At 54.1% G+C, this 19,495-nt stretch overlaps 7 protein-coding genes across 7 annotated transcripts; 4 read left to right on the top strand and 3 right to left on the bottom strand.

Moving 5' to 3' along the window:
• Nucleotides 1-4,036: 4,036 nt before the first annotated feature.
• PHYSODRAFT_496158 (hypothetical protein) lies at nt 4,037-4,393 on the top strand (the record flags this gene model as incomplete). Its single annotated transcript, XM_009525923.1, has 2 exons — nt 4,037-4,086; nt 4,159-4,393. 2 exons carry the CDS (start codon nt 4,037-4,039, stop codon nt 4,391-4,393), a joined length of 285 nt encoding a protein of 94 aa, XP_009524218.1.
• Nucleotides 4,394-4,722: 329 nt separating this feature from the next.
• PHYSODRAFT_488355 (hypothetical protein) lies at nt 4,723-8,235 on the top strand (the record flags this gene model as incomplete). Its single annotated transcript, XM_009525922.1, has 10 exons — nt 4,723-4,940; nt 5,031-5,661; nt 5,733-5,780; nt 5,977-6,105; nt 6,190-6,348; nt 6,578-6,742; nt 6,827-6,940; nt 7,094-7,360; nt 7,421-7,702; nt 7,780-8,235. 10 exons carry the CDS (start codon nt 4,723-4,725, stop codon nt 8,233-8,235), a joined length of 2,469 nt encoding a protein of 822 aa, XP_009524217.1.
• Nucleotides 8,236-8,264: 29 nt separating this feature from the next.
• On the bottom strand, nt 8,265-8,921 carry PHYSODRAFT_313674 (hypothetical protein; the record flags this gene model as incomplete). The annotated part of the gene is made up of 2 exons (XM_009525921.1): nt 8,265-8,280; nt 8,455-8,921. 2 exons carry the CDS (start codon nt 8,919-8,921, stop codon nt 8,265-8,267), a joined length of 483 nt encoding a protein of 160 aa, XP_009524216.1.
• A 347-nt stretch (nt 8,922-9,268) lies between these two features.
• PHYSODRAFT_557536 (hypothetical protein) lies at nt 9,269-10,311 on the bottom strand (the record flags this gene model as incomplete). The annotated part of the gene is made up of 3 exons (XM_009525920.1): nt 10,005-10,311; nt 9,832-9,947; nt 9,269-9,757 (listed from the first exon to the last, which is right to left on the bottom strand). Coding segments are annotated over exons 1-3 (825 nt in total), but the record flags the coding sequence as incomplete, so codon positions are not given.
• A 1,185-nt stretch (nt 10,312-11,496) lies between these two features.
• PHYSODRAFT_285618 (hypothetical protein) lies at nt 11,497-12,983 on the bottom strand. Its single transcript, XM_009525919.1, has one exon. It carries the CDS (start codon nt 12,230-12,232, stop codon nt 11,573-11,575), a length of 660 nt encoding a protein of 219 aa, XP_009524214.1. The 5' UTR covers nt 12,233-12,983; the 3' UTR covers nt 11,497-11,572.
• A 1,735-nt stretch (nt 12,984-14,718) lies between these two features.
• PHYSODRAFT_488160 (hypothetical protein) lies at nt 14,719-15,832 on the top strand (the record flags this gene model as incomplete). Its single annotated transcript, XM_009525918.1, has 4 exons — nt 14,719-15,342; nt 15,415-15,483; nt 15,562-15,651; nt 15,743-15,832. 4 exons carry the CDS (start codon nt 14,719-14,721, stop codon nt 15,830-15,832), a joined length of 873 nt encoding a protein of 290 aa, XP_009524213.1.
• A 1,141-nt stretch (nt 15,833-16,973) lies between these two features.
• On the top strand, nt 16,974-19,382 carry PHYSODRAFT_491756 (hypothetical protein; the record flags this gene model as incomplete). Its single annotated transcript, XM_009525917.1, has 1 exon — nt 16,974-19,382. The coding sequence occupies one exon, from the start codon at nt 16,974-16,976 to the stop codon at nt 19,380-19,382; it is 2,409 nt and encodes an 802-aa protein (XP_009524212.1).
• Between the last annotated feature and the right edge of the window lie 113 nt (nt 19,383-19,495).

Genomic DNA, 19,495 nt, shown 5'->3' with positions numbered 1-19,495 from the left:
AATGGAGGCAGCCATTCGCAAGTGCAAGCGCGGGAAGTCCGCAGGCCCAGACAAACTTGGCAACGACTGGTACAAGGATCATTGTGATATTCTGGTGCCACTTTTGACGATTTTATACAGTCGATGGATAGAGGAAGGAGCCTTTCCGTCGAGCTTCCAGCAAGGCTACATCTTCAGTATTAAGAAAAAAGGAGATGCGAGCTTGCCGCTGAACTATAGACCGATAGCCTTGCTAAACTCCGACTACAAGATCCTGACCCGCATCTTCACACGAAGACTGCGCTCTCACATTTCGAAGCTGGTCCACGAAACACAATTTGGGTTTGTTCCCGGCCGAAGAATACACACCGCTATCAACTTGTTCGAGGCGGCAAAGCGCGTTTGCAAAACCAACCCAGAACTTCTAGACGCTCAAGCACTCCTACTCGATTTCGCTAAAGCGTATGATACACTCGATCGTCACTACTTGCTGGCAGTGCCACGGGCCAAAGGGTTCCCGCCCAAATTTTGCCGCATGGTCGAAGTGACGCACGCCAATACAACAGCCACGTTTCTCGCTAATGGATACCCTTCGGCGCCAATACCAGTTACTAGAGGCATAAGACAAGGCTGCCCACTCGCTCCCTTACTCTTTATTCTAGCTGTCGACCTCCTCTATGACGAACTCGAGGCAACGGCAGATGCGTGTGGCATCATGCTACATCGGCAAACCGGAGCTTATCGACTTCACGTTGCTGGATATGCTGACGACACTGCAATATATATCAAGCACCGGAACATGCAAGCCGAAATTATCGCAGCGTTGGGACGCTTCTCAGAGCGGTCGGGGCTCCAAGTCAACGTCAATAAATCAATTGCGATCCCCCTCGGAAGTTTTCAGGCTAACCCTGCTCGTGAAATGAATGTTGGCATGCCCATAATTGCTGAACAAGAATGCCGATACTTGGGTCATTGGGCTGGAAGTGAAGATACTACAGCCACGGCATGGAGTAAAGCTTTTGCGGCGCTAACTGTTCGACTAGCACTTGCCGTGGAAAAAACGAACTCAACTGCGCAGCGAGTGTGGATATTGCCAACGCTATTATCATACCAAAACTAGCGCAACTCGCGTGGCCCACGGCTGCCATCGTGAGGGAAGCGGAAATGAGGCTTAAGCACTTTATATGGTGCAGCTCTTTTGCGATTCCACACTCATCGGTAAAAGGCTGGGTGACTGCAGAAGTACTCGAACTTTCCAAAAAAGAAGGTGGACTGGCAATGCCTAACCTAAGTGTAGAGCTACATGCCCTCAGCGCGCAAACCGTAGGCGACTGGGCTCTCGAGAGCTCGGGAATTATCAGAGTGGTTGGGGATATTTTGCGCTCGCAGGACGGTATAACAGAGACGATGATCACTCCAGTGTGGCGCAGGAAGACCCCCAAAAATCTCCGAAATTCGATGTGGACAAATGGTAGCGTCTGGGTGGCGCGCTCACTAGCACCAGCCTTCCCGGAAAATAGTATCAGCGGACAGACCGTATTGCTGGCTAAGTTTCGAAAGCGACACGGTGTCACAACACGATGGATAAATGGCGAGTTAGTGTGTGATCTCCGTTCAATACTCGTCGGAGTTCAGACTTACGCACGCTTCCTAGAAGAACGATTCGGTCGCTTTGTCGGAGACAGCGTAAAGCAGCTGAAACTACGCGATCTGCCACTCTTTACGACTACGGGGCAGCTTGAAAAAATGTGCAAACGCTTTTCTCTACTGGCACCGGCTTCGTCCAGAGTAATTGATGTTTTTAACTGGGAATTGGTGAAACCGGGCGTTGTCAAGTGGAAATGCAGCAATTTTGCATATCCGATGGCGTCCCAACTTGCGCATCAAGTCCGTGATCTCTCGTTAGTGATACTGGCAATTTTTCCTGGGGTGGCTCTTACGAAGCTCAGGAGTAATGACATTATTGTCAGCCACAAATCACCAGACCCACACCATGAATTCCTGCTTAGTGACGGACCGGCGCATGTCGTAACTCACACATGGGGCTCTATGGAGCCTAGTGTTCTGGAGCATACCACTCCACCACTGTTAGATCAAGCTATAGCCACTTTTCTCGGGGTGTCCGTCGCACCAACTGGTGACTCGCTTGGCAGTCACATGGGCCAGAACGGCAAGGTGGCCGCAAACTCGATCCCAGGCACCTCCTCATACCAGCACTCACTCCTGTATAGACTCAAACTCCGTGCTTTGTCGCTGTGGGTCCCACCGCTCAAGCGCCAAGCATGCCCCCACGCGGAATGCACACATCACGTCAACATCGCGCTTTCTCATGTCTTTTGGGAATGCCCGTACGCGCAAAGGAGGTGGAAGACTACTCGAAGCATTTTTGCGCAGCTTGATACTGAGTCCAATGCACCGAGCATTACCGAAATCTTCTCATGTAGACTGAAATATCCTCCTGGGAAATGCGTGCGTTACGGAATGGAGTGGGTAAGACAGAACTCCCGTTTGCACAAGTTACAGACTACGGATGCAGTTCATGCTGTCGTCAACAAATATTGGAGCTTTGCCGTGGTAGAAACGCTAGCGTCGATTTGGTGAGCCCGCGTGGATATGATTTACAACACGACTGCGGCAGGAAGAGCAACAAATGAACGGGACGCCTCTTTTCACGCTCGGCTACAGACCGGTTTTGATATTGTGGCTTCAACATTCCAACTAGATAGGAAAAATGCGGGCGACTGGGCCAGCGCCATGGACACGAGGAAGCGTCTGCGCCAACAAAACTCAGACGACATCGTATCTCCGGGAGAGAGTCCATCGCAGCCCGAGCACTATGTTGGCTTCTTCGATGGAGGATCGCGTGGAAATCCTGGACCAGGCGGAAGTGGAAGTGTACTCATCCAGGTCGACGAATGCGGGGTACCATGAATCGTCTGGTTGAGCAGCATCTCGCTGCTACGTCCTACGTGTACAAGCAATTTCGCAGAATTCAACGGATTGCTCCGATTGCTACACCACGTGGACAAGTGCAAACTCAAACAGGTGCACATAGTAGGAGATAGTCAACTCGTCTTACGGATGATACGGGAGCGCAGGCGGCCAAAAGCTCGGGTGCTACAGCCTATTTATGACAGAGCACGGCGCCTAGCAGACTCGGTGCGCGTAGCTTCATGGAGACATCACTACCGTTGCCACAACAAGATGGCAGATTGTCTTGCGAACCTCGCTATGGATTCCAGACGAAGTCAGCAGGATGAACCCATGAATAGGGACCTGGTGGAACGACGATACCCGGGCGTTCTCAGCTTCTTGATGAATGACTACAGGAAATGGGCAGACACGAACACAGGACAAGAAATCCTCATGCCCTCTTCTCTCTAAGCGAAGCCACGGCTTAGCTTATAGGGACATGCACATCTTACATATCAAACCCACTCCTCTTGCTCTTGAGGATGGAAGGGGGATTAGAAGTTCGGCCACAAGGCCAGTAACTCAATACACCTCAACGTTATTAAAAAATATATATACATCTACAGTAGGGGTTATCACGGTTGGAAAGTAACAGTAAGTTTATTTTACTAGGCATACCACTCTGTGCTCCTATTCGACGATTTGTTTAGGCGAATCGAATCAAACCTTCGCCCATTTATTCAGCCAATCAACTGGATTCTTTGTGCCCAACTCAAACTTCCCTCTTTTTTTTGCCAGCAGGTTTCACCAGCAAAAAAAAAACAATACATTTGATGCGATCTGATTGGTCAAGAAGACCTACACCAAACATACTTTCTAACCGTGATAACCCCTACTAATTTCAGACCCCAGGTTGTCTGCGCGACGGTATCCCAAATTTGGCGTGATTTTCGTGTTTGGCGTTGCCACCTGTCGTCACGATAGCACGATAGATACAGACAAATAGGTACATTGCCAATACTGTTGGCATTCCTTTGTGCTGTATCTATTGTAGCGTTGTTGGCTCTCAACATGTCATTGCTGCCGCTCATTTCGAAAATAACTCCACCGCCCTCAACGAACCGAATTCCACACGCTCCTCGAAATGAAACTTCAGACCGTCATTGTTGCCCTCGCCGCTCTGCTGGTGCCCATGTAAGTACTGCTTGACACTTTGACTCACATGCCGCCTTTACTGACCTCCACCTTCAGTGACGGTGCTCTCAGACAGTGTGCTGGAGTAGACTTTGGCATGGGATACGAGAGCTCTGGCTTCTTGACCGCCGACTTCACCACGAAGGCCTGCGCCCAGACTGGCGGCGCGATCGTTTATGGCAGGAAGGGCAACCAGAAGTGCTGCGAATTCCCCGATGCCCGCAAAGATGTTTTTGACTACCGTTGCAAGGGACAATCGGCGGATGCCAAGTATTACGTCTACCGCCCTGTTGCCAAGGCGTGCTAGATGGAGATATGCGGGAGATCTGGGTGTTGATAGCTCGGCGTACCACTTGATCTGACTCCAAGAGAGGAAAACTAATAGCGCTTAAAAAATAAAACCTGCTAGGTTTGTTTTTCGCGGTTTACGCCGACACTCGAGGCATTTACTCGGTTTTCCATTTCCATACTCGGATCCATGGGGACTGAGGAGGAGCTCAGCTGATTATTTGTGGTTAATTTGGGGACTTCTTCAATTTATTTTTGGCATCCGCACGTACCGTGAGTTGAAGTGACTTTAATTTGTTGCCACCCTCCCCGTCGGCGTTGCCGGCGGGTAAGGAGAAGGAGAAGACGATGAAGAAGAGGCAAGCGTTGAGCGCAAGTATATCCGCCGAGGCATTGCTAGTGCATGAAGAGCAGCTGAGACCATCGCGGCGACCGGTTCAATTCTCCATCACTGATATTTTGCCTGAAAACCAGAAGACGGGGAAGAAGACGGAGGCGACTTTACCGATCTCACCGACAACGTTAGGGCCTCTGTCACTGCCTAGACCCGGGAAGAACGATGCATTGTCGCCAACCAATGGAAATCCTCCTGCTGCGCCGAAGTTGGTGAAGAAGGAGCTCGCCTCGCCCGTGCAAGTGGCTCCTTCATTGGAAAGTTATGCAGAACGACTAGAACAGGCGGAGAATACGGAGCTCTTTACGTACGCCAGTGCGTTGTGTCATCGTGTCACAGGTCGATATCTACCACGCGCGTTGCTGCAGAGAGACCCTGAAGCTCAACAGCGAGAGCTTGAACGTGTCCAGCGCGATCCGGAAATTCTCCGAGCTATTGACTCGGTGCGCGTGTTGTCGGCGCAGTTTAAGGACGTGGCTCAGACCACGATGGGACATCGTCGAGAGCTGGGCCACACACTTTTCCGCATCGAGGAGAGCTACCTGAAGCTCTTTGAGAAGCTGCTTGAGCTTTCGCTGAGACTGTACTGGGAGTATGAGCAACGAACTGAGGCGCAACGCAGAGAGGACCGAGCGACAGCCGAACTCTGGCGTGAAAAATACGAACGAAAGTGCGCGGAGTGCGTGAAAATTAACAAAAAGATGGCTGCGCGGGAGATCATCCATCGCGCTCGGGAGATTGAACTGCAGGACTATCGAGGACAGATGAAGGAGATTGAGAAAGAACTAGGGAATCAACGTGAGCTTGAGGCGCAAATTCTTCAGCTGCAGCATGCAACAACTCTACAAAGAGTGCTGGAACGCAAGTTGCGGGATGATTTTGCCCAACTGACGGTGCGGTTGCTGCGGGGTCTTTTCTGTTGGTATATTAACTGCTAGCACTAACGCAGAGAATTATTTGTTAGAAAACTCACGAAGAAATGATCGAGTACCAGAAGCAGCTCCGAGAAGAGGTACAACTTGACTGTTCCATACACTGAACTTTATCCTACTAATCACAGGTAATCGTTTTTTATTTTAGCTGCAAGCTCAGCACAAACAGCTCATTAACGACCTCAGGTGCATGTCTTGGCGAGAGCACTTCGAAGCAAAATGTTAGTTTACTACTGACGATAAATGCTTCTGTTTAGACGGACCGTTCGAGAGAAGGACCGATTCATTGTCAAACAAGAGGTTACGCTTAAACAACTGGAAGAGATTGTTGCGATTCCTCCAGTCGTTTACGAATCTCGGTCCTCACAAACCGAAGTGGATGACGATGGGCTGTGGGATGTCCAGGTGAAACCCAAATTCTGATCGTACAAATATTGCAATATTGCAGCAACTCAGTACTTACTGACGCTATGTACTTCAATCGAACAGGACGGAATCCCGCGTTTTGTATCGAAAAACGCTTTGCACAAGATGATGTGGCGAAGATTTAACGCGTTTGTCGCCTGCAAGAACTGCGGCGGCCGCCCAATTCCAAAAGCAGCCAAAACAAACCCTTTTGGGAAATATCCGCAAGATGGCAGCAGTGAGGTAGGTACCGAACGGCAACTTTGACTCATCTTCGAACTTGTACGAGCAAAATCTGAGTATGACATGGGCGTGAGTAGGATGTGGATGTCTGGTCTGTTGCTAAGGGTAAGAAGCACACGAAAAAAGTGGCTAAGCGAATTGACCGCATTGAGCAGCAATGGTGCGTAATTATTCTCCAAGCGAGTTGAAAACCTTAAAATCTCACCGCTCTCGCGCATTTCCCAGGGAGTTGCCAAGCCACACTGTGCTATTCCTCTCAAACTTGCCCAAGTCGGTCGTTGCATTTCCTTTTTACTCGCTGGAGCAGGTGATTTCCCTGATCGAGGCCATCTACGACGACAAATTTGTGTCTGACAGGGCGGATGAAGCTGATGGCGTGGCACGGGAAGAACTTGTACGACAGGCAACCCCAATATGTTTTGTAGAACTAAACGCGCTGATCGCAGATTTTTATTTATTCTCTTGTTTTTACTAACAGCCTAGATTCATTTGTGAGTACTTCCTGAAGACGCACGGCCTGCGCCAATGCGCTGAAATCGGCCTGTATCGATTTTTGGTCTCGATCAAGAACACGTATCAGCGCAACTCGCACGTTCGCTTGTTTGCTCGATTGTCAAATGTGCTCAAAAGTCCAGAAGAAGACCCCGATGATCTTCACACCGACTCAGCTCCAAAGCTCGACGCAACTAGCAAGAAGAAAACCAGCAGCAGCGCTTCTCAAACTACCTGTGATTCCACTACTAAGGGTCCACGGCGATATGGATACCTAGATCGAAGTTTCCTTCACGTGTTCTTGGAAGCGCGGCATTATTTACTGCGGCCACCACCACGATCGCCTCTCAAAGGCAAGAAAGCTCACAAAAGCGAAGAAAGTGGGGCTACTAAGGGCTTAGAGCACGTCGTACAAGTCGAACCGACGAAAAAGTGGGTGCCTCTCGACCATGCTATCAACGTGTTGCGGTGGTATATTAGCTGTCTACCTGAGGACAGCATTTCATCTTACTGTCGACAGGTTCGTGCTTGGATTTATCAAGTCATTTGTCGTGTGCAACTAACGAATTCGTACTGGTAGGTCGAGCACAATACGGCAATGTACGATGGCCACAACATCATGGAGATATCGGGCAACCGTCTTGCAGTTCGAGCCGAGATGAGACGTGTTATGCTCGCAAGTGAAAAGCCTGATTCCTCCTCTTCCTCCTCAATTCACGCACCTGAAGCCAACAAGAGTGTTCAGCGGCCTCCACCTCCTCGGATTGTGGTTGATGTGCACAAAGTGCTCAAACTGCTGATGGACGCACTCGAGCAGCGACGCGATGGCATCAAGAGGGACTTGACCGCACTCTTTGACGCTGTAAGATCACTTTATCAGCTCAAAACTTACGGAGTTGGTAAGATGGTGCTAACGATGTTTTACGGTAAAATTTATAGGGCGACGTGAACCACGACTGCGTGTTGACTCTGGACGAGTTCGGCGCCATAATTCGCAAGCGCAAGCCGCACTTCAGCGACCGCCGCATCCTGCGCATGTTCCGCGAGGCTCTAATGGGTGGAGTCGACCAATCCTTCGCGCTGTCCATGGAGGCTTTCGTGGTTGTCTGCAACGACCACGGCCTGGTGTCGCTACTCCCCGATGACCGCATGGTCGACCCATTTGCTGTCTCTAAACCCGTGCCAAAGCCTTCAAAGACAGTAGTGGAAACAAGTCCGACGCCAGAAGCTGCAAGCACGGCGGATTCATCTGGGAACATTACACCAGAAATCCCCGAGGACATTTCAAGTGACGACAGTGTTCTACCCACTGCAAGAGCAGAGGAGGTAGACGACGAAGAAGAGCAGGAAGGGTGGGAACAACCGGAGACTGACTCGGATAGTGCTAATCGATAGCAAAAAACTGCGGTTTTCTTGGGGTTTTGTTACTTTGAGCCTGAGCTTCCGTTGCTATTCGTTCGTTCTTGAGTTGCACCTGCAGCGTTAGCGCCTTCCGGCAAGGGTTTCACCTCAGCACCCGTAGCAGCGCTCGAAGTGTCGCTAGTTCTGTCGGCTGCTGCCACCTGGCTGCGGTGTTTGGCTCGGTTAGCGACGTGGATAGCGTGGATGCGTTGCATGCTCACGACGGTAGCGATCTTGGCCAGGAGATTCAGAATCAATGTGAACAGAGCGAACTGGTTCGTGCTGCACCCCGGGAAGTGATCCGTTGCGCCGCCACAGCTCACGATCGAGACCGCGCTGGCGTTGCAGAACTGGTCGAAGAACACTTTACCGGACACCCACAAGCTCATCCACACGATGTCCGTCACCACCGAGAAGCTGATGGCGATTATGTGCAGCGGCACGAGACGCGTGTACTTGGCGCTCCAGGACGGGGTACACGCCAGCAAACACCACAGCGCCAGCGAGAAGTTGTAGGCTGGGAACGCCACGTAAGAGAGCTGCATCAACAGGCTGCAGCCGAGCTGAAACTGAGCGAGGCGGCCGACTGCCCTCCACCATTTCTGCTCCGGAGTTAGCACTGTCAGCGGTCCATTGGCTCCGTTCTTCTTCTTGGCACGACGAGAGCTTTTGCCGGGCATTTCTTGGTCTTCCGATGCGCCGAGTCCAGGCACAGGAAGTGCGAAAATAATAATACTTCCCTTGAAACCTCTTCTTTTAGAGCGCTTTGTACTTGTTGCACAGTTTCACGCTCTCAATCCTCGTGTCTTGGAACCTCCGATGTGCCTAAACTCTCGAGATACTCGACGTACTGAAGAGAGCGGTCTTCCAGTTTGGAGTCCCGAGTCTTGTGCATGTGGTTCAAAATCAAGGCGTCGAGATACAAGAGCTGTTGTCTCGATACACCTTCTTCTCCATCAACGTCGTCATGAACGTGCTCCGAAATGGTAAACGCAGCAGCATTTTGATTCAAAGTTGAGAGACGAACGCGACTAGCTTGACTTGGAGCGCCACTTTGAAGGTTCCACCCACGAGCTTTTGCCCACACACAACACGCAGAGGCTTTTTCATTCTTTCTCCACAGTAGCAGAACGAGGTTAAATTTGAACGCAAGGCAGTCCGGATACTGCTGGAGTCCTCCTTGTAGAAGCGAGATGGCGGCGTCAACGCCACTGCGGCAAACTGTGACCACCGCTAAGTTGTTGAGCAGTTGCGTGTGGCACGCTGCAACTTCATGAGAGATTGCATCAGACGCACTAGCTGGCCCCCGCTGATGTAATTGCTGTTGGATCTTCGGTTCGACGATGAACTTGAGGTACTCATAGCACTCATCAACGCGCTCCAAGCACAGCAACGCATCCGCTTTGTACAGATGCACCATGATCGCCGAAAGCAGCGCTGTGGATCCTGTACTGCGTTCTTCCCACTTGAGCAGATGGTGCTCACAGGTCCTAAGCGCTAGCGACGGAAGCTTACACTAGAATGTACAACATTACTCAAAATACGTTAACAACATCCGATGTTATCATTCTAACACAGCAAAGTCTTTACCTGGAGTAGCACATAAACATAATCTCTCGTAGCCTCAGCAACTACGACAGTAGACTGAGGCAGTTCTTCAGTAGCAAGTAGCTCCTCAAAATGCTTCTTGGACTCGAACCAATTGCCTGGGCGACAAATAAATCGTTAGATGCGTCACAAGGTCTACACGCGAGAATGCTCACCGTTTTCCATCGCAGCCATTGCCAAGTGAAAGTGAATCTTCGATGCGTTCACACGCGTCAATTGGGCAGGAAACAGCGGGGAGAGGTCCGCTTTGTCGAATAGAGTTTCCACACTCGATCCATCAACTGCACCACTGCGTCGATCACTATTATCTGTACAAGACTCAAGCGCATACTCCAGCAGTTGCTGCTGCGCTTCAAAGTTCCCCATGCGCTCCATCAACAGCGCGTAATTAGAGAACGATCCCGACTGCGAAAAGTCAATCTCCAATACACGTTGCAACTGCCTCGCTGCAGCATGAAAATCCCTCGCTTGCAAGTTCACCAACGCTTGGAGTGACAAACACACCACCGGCTCGTAATTTGCCCGAATGCACTTATCCAGAGCGGTAGCAGCTTCATTTGACCTTCCATTCTGAATCAACGCCACTGCGTACCAATAGAAAAGCACCCCATCCTCTTCTTCACAGCTCTCCTCCACACCCTTAAAGCACTCCACCGCCTTCTGATACTCCTTCCTCTCCACCAGAAGCACCATTGCAAGTAGGAACAGCGGAGGCTTGGCCAGCCTCTCAGTCCCCTCGTGCGTTAGGCAGAAGTCGCTGCACCCTTTGAGCAACTTTTCCACCTGGTCCAGCTTGCCCACTCGATCATACCGTAACCAGCAACAACCCAGCAACACACACATTCTCGCCATGATTGCCACAATACTAGCCGCTTGTCGCGGCGTCGGTGGCCTCCTCCAGAGCCTTTGCAAGAGCCAACTGAAGCTGTTGCAGATATCCCTCCTATCCGGTATTTCCACCTCTAACTCTGCATCTACTGCACCCCCAGAGCTCGCAATTGCCGTGACAGCACTTGCCACCGCGGTCTCTAACAGGAACACCCGTTTGTGCCACTTGACACTCGCTGAAAGGGGCCGATGACACACCAAATGTGCCACAACTTGACTTGTCACGTGACATACTGCGATCGCGGCCGATTCTGGGGCGATTTCGGCGCTTCCAACGCGTAGCAACTGGCTCCTGGCGCTCTCTAGATGATGGACAAGGTCGCTCTCGCTCAGGTTCGCGCTGTGGGCGCTAGTAGCGGCGTCGCGCACGAGCTGCAGCAGGGCCGACGCGGACTCCATTAGATTGGGTAAAATAGACGATATGTATGACCTGTTTTAAGCGATATGGGTACATGTTGCAGTATAACACCAAAAAGGCAACACTTGGGTTCGTGTGCGGTGTCAGTATTACTCGGAGCTTTTAACCTGTACTTCATTTATGGGTTTTGTTTGTGGAATAGATTCATGGGCAATAGACAGAGATCAGCACTCCCATTTAGAGTTGCTTGGGCTTCTTGGGGCTCGCAGGCGCGCAGTCCTCCACGACGATGGTCTGGATGCCGAGGCAAGTGTCGTGGATGCGCACCTTCTTCTTGAGCTGCTCCATGCGCACGTACTGCATGAAGATCGGGCCGTGGTAGGTCGAGATGCCCATGAACATGTGCCACCTGCAGCCAAAAGAAGGCAACACAACCATCAGCACAAAACCACCTTCAACAACCTCAGCAGAACCTTCTTACCAGGCGTGGCCCTGCGGGTTCACTGGCAGTTCGCGCACAATGTGGCAGTAGTGGTAGTCCATAAGCCAGAAGGCAAAGCCAATGAGACTCGACGTCACGTAGGACCTGGCCACGGCGCGCGCTCTCGGGTCCTTCACCTCTGCGTAGTGCACACAGAGCCGCCCCGCCCCGAGCACCGCCAAGATGCCGAAGAACACTTGGAAGACCGTCGTGAAGCGGTAGATGGCGTGCACCACCGTGAAAATGGCTCCGATCGTGGTCAGGGAGGCGATGACGTACGTGCTGGCGTTCTTTATGGGGAGCTCCTCGATCTCGTTGTTGTACACGATGTAGATCCACGCCAGGATGGACCAGACCATGGGCGTCTCGTCGCACTGCTGGTACACGTGCTGCAGCGTGCCGTGGAACATGGCGGAGCCGAAGCCCGTGACCATGACGCCGATGAACTGCAGGTGGAACCGAGGCTCGAAGCCCAGCTTGATGCTGCGATAGAGCCCGTAGAGCCCCAGTAGAACGAAGAGCGAGTTGCTGATGGTGTTCCAGAACTCGGCGATGTAGAAGCTGTGCTCGTAGTTGAGCTCGCACCAGTCGATGGTGGAGGTGGGCGGGCCCCAGAAGCCCACGGGGGCGGGCGAACGCATGCTGCTGGTCGCCATTAGAGCGAGCGGATGCGACTTCTCAAGAACGCGGCGAGAGTGCAAATGGCATATCGGGGAGTCGTTACGGTCACCTTCAACCTTAGCGTGCTCCGTGAAAGTATCCGACCCGCCATCTCAGATGGAAGTTGACTACGACTAAGTATGGTCTCAGATAAGTACTCATTTCAGTGTGAGATCGAATAAGTTGCACAAAACGGCTGCTGGGATAAACATGTGGCCGTCGTTTTCTTGCCGACGACACACGCGGCGGCATGTCCGACCAATGGGGCAAAACGCCTGCAAGCTCCTGCATGGCAATGCAAATGAAGGGCTCACTAACTCGCTATGTAGGTTGATATTAATTAACGCTAATATGGTGGCGACGTCGTAACGGGGGCAACGAACTCGATGTGTGTCGCACGCAAACCTTGGGGCTCTTACAACTGCTTGGGCTTCTTGGGGCTCGAGGGCGCGCCGTTCTCCTCCACGACGATGGTCTGGATGCCGAGGCAAGTGTCGTGGATGCGCACCTTCCGCTTGAGCTGCTCCATGCGCACGTACTGCATGAAGATCGGGCCGTGGTAGGACGAGATGCCCATGAAAATGTGCCACCTGCAGGCCAAAGACGACGAACACCAACAACGTCAAATACAAGTTAGCCAACCAGCAGCACCAGTGACAACAGCTTATAGTTAGCATAACCGATGGGTTGGGCAACAAACGTACCAGGCGTGGCCCTGAGGATTCACCGGAAGTCCGCGCAGCGTATGGCAGTAGTGGTAGTCCATGAGCCAGAAGGCGAAGCCGATGAGCGCCGACGTGACGTAGGACCTCGCCACCGCGCGCGCTCGCTGGTCCTTAACCTCCGCGTAGTGCATGCACAGCCGCGCGCACGTGAGCACGGCGAGCACGCCGAAGAACACTTGGAAGACCGTCGTGAAGCGGTAGATGGCGTGCACCACCGTGAAAATGGCTCCGATCGTGGTCAGGGAGGCGATGACGTACGTGCTGGCGTTCTTTATGGGGAGCTCCTCGATCTCGTTGTTGTACACGATGTAGATCCACACGAGCATGGCCCAGACCATGGGCGTCTCGTCGCACTGCTGGTACACGTGCTGCAGCGTGCCGTGGAACATGGCGGAGCCGAAGCCCGTGACCATGACGCCGATGAACTGCAGGTGGAACCGAGGCTCGAAGCCCAGCTTGATGCTGCGATAGAGCCCGTAGAGCCCCAGTAGAACGAAGAGCGAGTTGCTGATGGTGTTCCAGAACTCGGCGATGTAGAAGCTGTGCTCGTAGTTGAGCTCGCACCAGTCGATGGTGGAGGTGGGCGGGCCCCAGAAGCCCAGGCGCGCGGACGTGTCCGCTGCGCGCATGCTGGCGTGCTCGACGACGGTCATCGGTCGACTCTTCTTCTGCTTCTTGCCGTGCTCTCGATCTGCGGGGTCCGGGACAAAATGGCGAGTGACGCACTTGCCTGCAGATTCTGAGGGTGCCGCAATCAGAGTGCATAAAACCCGAGCACTGGGACACCTGAGGTGGAGATTGCGAGCCGCGCTCCAAAGACTCATCGCTTCAGCTGCGCGCGCTGTGCTGTGATCAGCGCGAGGCTTCACCTAGCTGCACTGCTGCAGCGCTGGTGGGAGATCGACGCATATGAGGTAGTGGAGAGGCTGCAGCGGTGAAAGGTGGAGCTGGTCGTGGAATACGTTTTCGCTTGTGAAGGATGCGGTGATTGTGCTCGTTTCCACCTTGAAGTGCTTTGTGGGCCTTTTGCGTGGCTCATGTGCCTGAAATTTGCTGTTTTCGATTGTCTTGCTGGGGCTGTGGAGCTCGACGAGCAGTGATAGCGCAGCAGCGAGTGCCTCCGAGCTCGTCATAGCGTGTGGCTTAGAGCGGCGATGTCTTTGGTTGCAGTCGCAAGTTTTTCAACATCGTTTCGCTAGTCGCCCTCAAGATCGCGAGCTTTCGCCACTGCTCGCGGTATGCCGCCGACATACGTATATGTGCATGCATTGCTTCAGTGTGTTTTCTCCTCCGTGGCCGTAGTCGAGCGAATACAAGCTCATTCAGGCTAGTCCGGTTAGACTACTGAGCATTACCTGTTGGAGCAAGAAACATAGTTTACTGTTACAACTTGTGATAACTATCCGAAAGCCGGGTGCCGCTGGCAACTTTCGCCGCTAGGTAGCGAGCCTTTCCACTTGCGTGGCTGTCATTCTGAACAGTGTCTTGGCTGTGCCCCACACCAGCATCCCTAGGCGCTCCGGGTCGAGCGGTGTACATGTAGTAATGCTCTGTCGTCTCGGCGATCGCAGCAGCTCGACCCTGACTTTTCATGGCTGCTTGGCGCACAAGTGACTTTGTCACAAGTCGCCACGCACTTGCAGCCATAACGCTCGCCTCTGATTGGTTCATTTCACTTTAGTGCCCCCCTCGCTTCACTGCATTTTCCCGTCGGAATCAACGTGCGTCGCTTCCACTTGACCAGATACCAAACGAACATGGCGCTGAGCAAGCCGATGGAGATGATGGCGGCCGCCACGGCGGCGGGCGTGGGCGGCTTCCTGTCCACGAGCATCCTGTACCCTCTGGACACGCTCAAGACGCGCATCCAGTCGGGCGCGTCGCTGCTCCCGGACGAGGAAGAGAACGACGCCAAGGACAAGGAGGGCGGTTCTACCAAGCCCAGCCGGCAGTTGGCGCAGATTAAGTCGCTCTACCAGGGCATCCAGTACAAGGCGGCGGAGTCCTCCACCTCCAAGTTCCTCTACTTTTACGCCTACACGATGCTGGCGCAGATGGTGGCGCCCAAGGGCGGCAAGCCCATCGGCACGCTCACGGACCTGGGCATCGGCTACCTGAGCGAGCTGTGCCACCTGCCCATCACGATGCCCATGGAGCTCGTGGGCACGCGCATGCAGACGGGCTCTGGCAGTGGCGGCAGTATCCTCCATGTCCTACGCTCCATCGTCAAGGAGAGCGGCATCGGAGGACTCTACAAGGGGCTGGGGGCCTACTTCGTGCTGTGTCTGCAGCCGGCCATCCAGTACACGGTCTTCGAGCGACTCAAGGGCGTGTATCTGCGCAAGTTCAAGCAGGCGTCGCAGGCGCTGGGCGCGTTGGAGGTGAGGAAATATTGAGTAGGGCTTTTGTGGAGAGGAGGGTGAATTTCTGACGGTTTTGTGGTGATACATTAGGCGTTTGTGCTGGGAGCCATTGCGCGGTCCATCGCGACGCTCGTTCTGTTCCCGTACATCCGCGCCAAGGTGCTGATGCAGGTCAACAAGAAGAAGCAGGTTGCTGCGGATGACGCGGAGCAGAGCCAGACCTGCGCTGAGCCCAAGAAGGAGACCATCGCCTCCACGTTGCAGCGGGTATACACGGAGGAGGGCCCGCTCGCGCTCTACCGCGGCCTCGGTCCGGAGCTCACGAGGGTACGTAGTTGTTTCACGGTGGTCGCAGTAGATCTTTTGGTGCTTGGATGGCTAATGATGTTGCCGTTTGATGCTTTAATTTCCACCACAGGGAGCGCTCTCGTCGGCGCTGATGCTCATGATCAAGGAGAAGATCCAGATGTACATCACGCTGCTCATGATGATCGCCAACTCGGCGTAGACGGCGGCAATACGCTGTAAATGCGACCTTCATTCACGTGTCCTCCTGTCTGTCCTCGGATTGTCGCAATAAGTCGCGATCACATCACTTTGTTGAAGCTCGGAAGCATAGTGCGGACACTTGGCGCGAATGTCCTTTGCCGAGCGACGCCGCCAAAACCATTTCACCTAAAGCTGAAGTTCCAAATGCAACGGCTGCCGAGCGCTCGGCCCTCGCTCGCTTGCTGGTCTTGCCCTCCCTTCCCAGCCACGAGGCTTGGGGCGCCGCTTCGGGCAACTGCTGGCACTGCTGGCAATAGCCATCGTTTCTGTGGTGGCGGCGATAGATGCGACTTTCCCAATGTTTAACACCTTGGCAACGGTGCCCAACGAGTGCGGTTCACGGCCATTTACGATAAGGAGCCCGACGTCACCTCGACCGTCGCGTCGAGCTCGGCACAGCGAGCTTGCCTGGATATGGGTCGCGCGTTCGCTCGCTCTGCGATCGCGTGCCGTGCCGTGCTGTGGAGCGTAAACGAGCGTCATAATCTGGGACCGTTCTTGCACTTTGGCAAGGTGTCGGCCGACAAGGCCGGACAGTGTTGTCGCCCTACCTTATCTTATCTTGAGGCGTCGGTGCCGTTCGTGTCAGTGCCTCCGATGGCTGGAGAAGAGCACTACACTGCAGAGTTTTGGTACATGCAGGGCAGGCTGCCACTGCCCGGCAACTTCTTGTCTTGGTTGCAGCGATTCCATCGAAGGTTTGGGGGCATGTGGCCAGAAACAGGGCGCAACCGCGACCCGACGACAGACGCTCCAATAGAGAGCGCCAGTGAGCCCCGGCATACATTTGCCAACTGTATCGCGGAAAAGAAGCCCCTCCGTCGGGGCAGCAGAGCGGAGCGAGCGGAGGAAGTGCGCAGCCAGCCAGCCACAGCCTCAGTCCGGAGAGCCCGGAGCAGCAGCGGAGTCAGTGGAGCGACGCGAAACGCACCGCGCAGCACGGCACAGCGCCCTAGAGAGAAGCCAAGGCAGGCAGGGGGAGGAACAGGCGGTTAGCACTGGCTTAACCGCGAGTCTCTAAACCCGAACACAGGACCCCGATTTTTGTTTTCTCCAGACAACAGGTTAGCACCACTTAAAGCGAGAGGGACTCGGCGGCCATGTGCTGGTGGTGTTGCATGCGCGTGCTGGAGAAGTGCCTGCCGCGCAACGACATCGTGCGCGAGCTGGCGCCGTACCTGCAGCACGTGCACCAGGAGGACGGGCTCGACGAGGACCCGCGGCGCGGCGGCGACCAGGGCGGACCGTGGGTGCGCTCCCAGAGCCCGCGCGGGTTAGATAAAGACTCGGCAACTTCGAGCGACTCACTGCGACACGTGAACGCGAGCTACCCCCTGCGCCACAGCTTGGACTGCGAGCTGAGTCTCCAGCAACAGGACCTGGTGGGGGTGAACCCAACTCGGCCGTTAGGCAAAATGAGCGTGAAAAAGCCGGACGGTGGCAGCATGCAAGACGGCGGCAACTCGAGCGACTACGCTACTGCCAGTGTCCAGAAGGAGCAACTTGCCTCGCACGAGATCTCGGCAACTCAGGACGGACTGCGGCCCATGCGTAACCAGGGAAACTCGCAGAAGCAACAGGGCGCGGATAGAGAGAACATCACTCTGCTTCGCCTAACCAGGTTAGAGGCGGAGAGTGGTGGGGGGGGCAGCAGCACCCAAAGTGGCGAAGTTTCCGGCTCCGAGTACTCCGGGGTGGGTTCAAACGGCACCATTTTGGGCAAAAAATCCGCCGTGAACAAGATTAAAACCGACTTGGGCGACCTCACCCCCGTGCGGTGGGAGAAGGTCGTGCTCGTGCAGGTTTCCGTGCAAGGCTTCCGGGAGATGATGACGCAAGCCAAAGACCTCATGGAAGACGCAAAGTTGCTCTACGAGCACACGGTTTTATCCAGACTGGCGTCCGAGTACGGCGGCCAGGAGATTTTATCCCATTCTCGCTCTGGATTATTCGTGATCGCCTTTGCCTCGGAGTTCCACGCCGCCAAGTGGTGTCTATCCCTGCAACTGAGCTTGGTGTACGCCGCGTGGAACGACAAGTTGCTGAAACAGTTCGACGACATGAAGGAAGTGTCGGTGACGACCAATGGCAAGACCAAGAAGAACATGCTGCTGTACCGTGGATTCCGGGTGCGAATGGTGATCCACACGGCAGATCCGGATATTTCGCCCGAGTTGTCGTTGTGCGAGGCGGTTAAGTGGACGCAGACGGTGAGCGAGTACGCGCATGGAGGACAGATTATCCTGAGTGACAACGTCTGGGACCGGTTAAAGGAACAACTCGTGCAATTGGGCAACCCCGTGGTGGAAGATTTGGGCTGCCACGCGGTTTTAGGTGACGAGGTGTTGCTGATGTTGCTGTTGCCGAGGGATCTGGAGCTGAGACGGTTCCCGAGTCTAAATAGTCCGCACCAGCTCTCGCTGGGCATGCGTGACGCCCCGTCGGCGCAGAAGCCCGTGACGATGGTGTTTACGTTCATCGAGGGTGCTCGACCGCTGGTTCGTTGTCACGCGGAGGAGCTCGCAGATCGCATCAAGACGCTGTGTATGGTGGCGCGCGAGCTGCTGCGTAAACACAATGGCTACGAGTGTCAGGAGTTGCAGGGAGACTTCATGCTGGCGTTCTTTACGCCTGCCAGTGCCATCCTGTGGTGCGGCGAGTTCCAGCTGCGTATTCGGCACAAGTTCCGCGAGTGGAATATGGAGAACGAGAACCAGGAGCTGCGCTTCTCGATGTCGATGGGGATTGAAACAGGCGTGCCGGCGAGTGTAAGCCCGCACAAGACGAGTGGACGCGCCGATTATTTCGGCAACATTGTGAATCAGACGGCGCGTATTGCCAAGGCGGCACATGGTGGTCAGGTGCTTATCGGCGGAGACGCTTGGAGTGCGTTCTGTGCTGCCCAAGCCGTATGCTCGAGCCAGCAGATTATTACGAAGTCAGAGAAGATCAAGGATGTTCCAGGCTCGACTGTGTTCCAGTTCAAGGCTCACGGCTACTACAGTTTCAAGGGAATCTCCAAGCCGATCGGCCTTGTTGAGGCCATCCCGATTGATGTGCAGTCGCCGATGCTGAGCTTGGAGCTCGTGACGTTAGTGCGTGGTCGCGCGCCCAAGTCGAAGCGGATTGAAGACGCCACACTGGTTAACCAGGCGAAGGCGACGGTGCCCGATGTGCCGCTGGAGCTCGTTCGGCTGAGTCACGGCGGCGAGCAGCCCAACAACTCGATCCGTGAGACGGAGTTCGACTTCAACCTCTCGTGGGACGACAGCATTTTCGTGTTCGAGGACATCGACGAGGAAGAGGGCGAGATGGAGGGCGAGGGACACAGTCGCGGCTCGGCGAACCAAATGGTGTGCGGCAGCGTGGCGCTCGCCATGCGGAATAGCCAGCTCAACCACTCACAGCTCATGGCGCTGCTTCGAACATCGGGCACAGAAGGCTCCAACACACCGTCACAGCGCAGCTCTGCTACTCCGACCCGGACTGAAGACATGGATCGAGTATAATCACACCAACTTGGCTTGCTGCTCGCTTGTGGTGCTATGATGCCGACAGTTGAGGGGGGCGTCGAGTCTTCTTTTGATTCTACTAGTAGGCAAAGAACGCGGAGGAAAAGAGG

Source organism: Phytophthora sojae (assembly GCF_000149755.1).
Source record: "Phytophthora sojae unplaced genomic scaffold PHYSOscaffold_3, whole genome shotgun sequence".
Taxonomy (NCBI): domain Eukaryota; phylum Oomycota; class Peronosporomycetes; order Peronosporales; family Peronosporaceae; genus Phytophthora; species Phytophthora sojae.
Note: the sequence above shows the minus strand (reverse complement) of the source record. Positions and strands in the feature narration are given on the sequence as shown.

Coding starts and splice junctions, on each gene's coding strand:
- PHYSODRAFT_285618 (XM_009525919.1), bottom strand. CDS start 12,232: ATGGCGACCAGCAGCATGCGTTCGCCCGCCCCCGTGGGCTTCTGGGGC.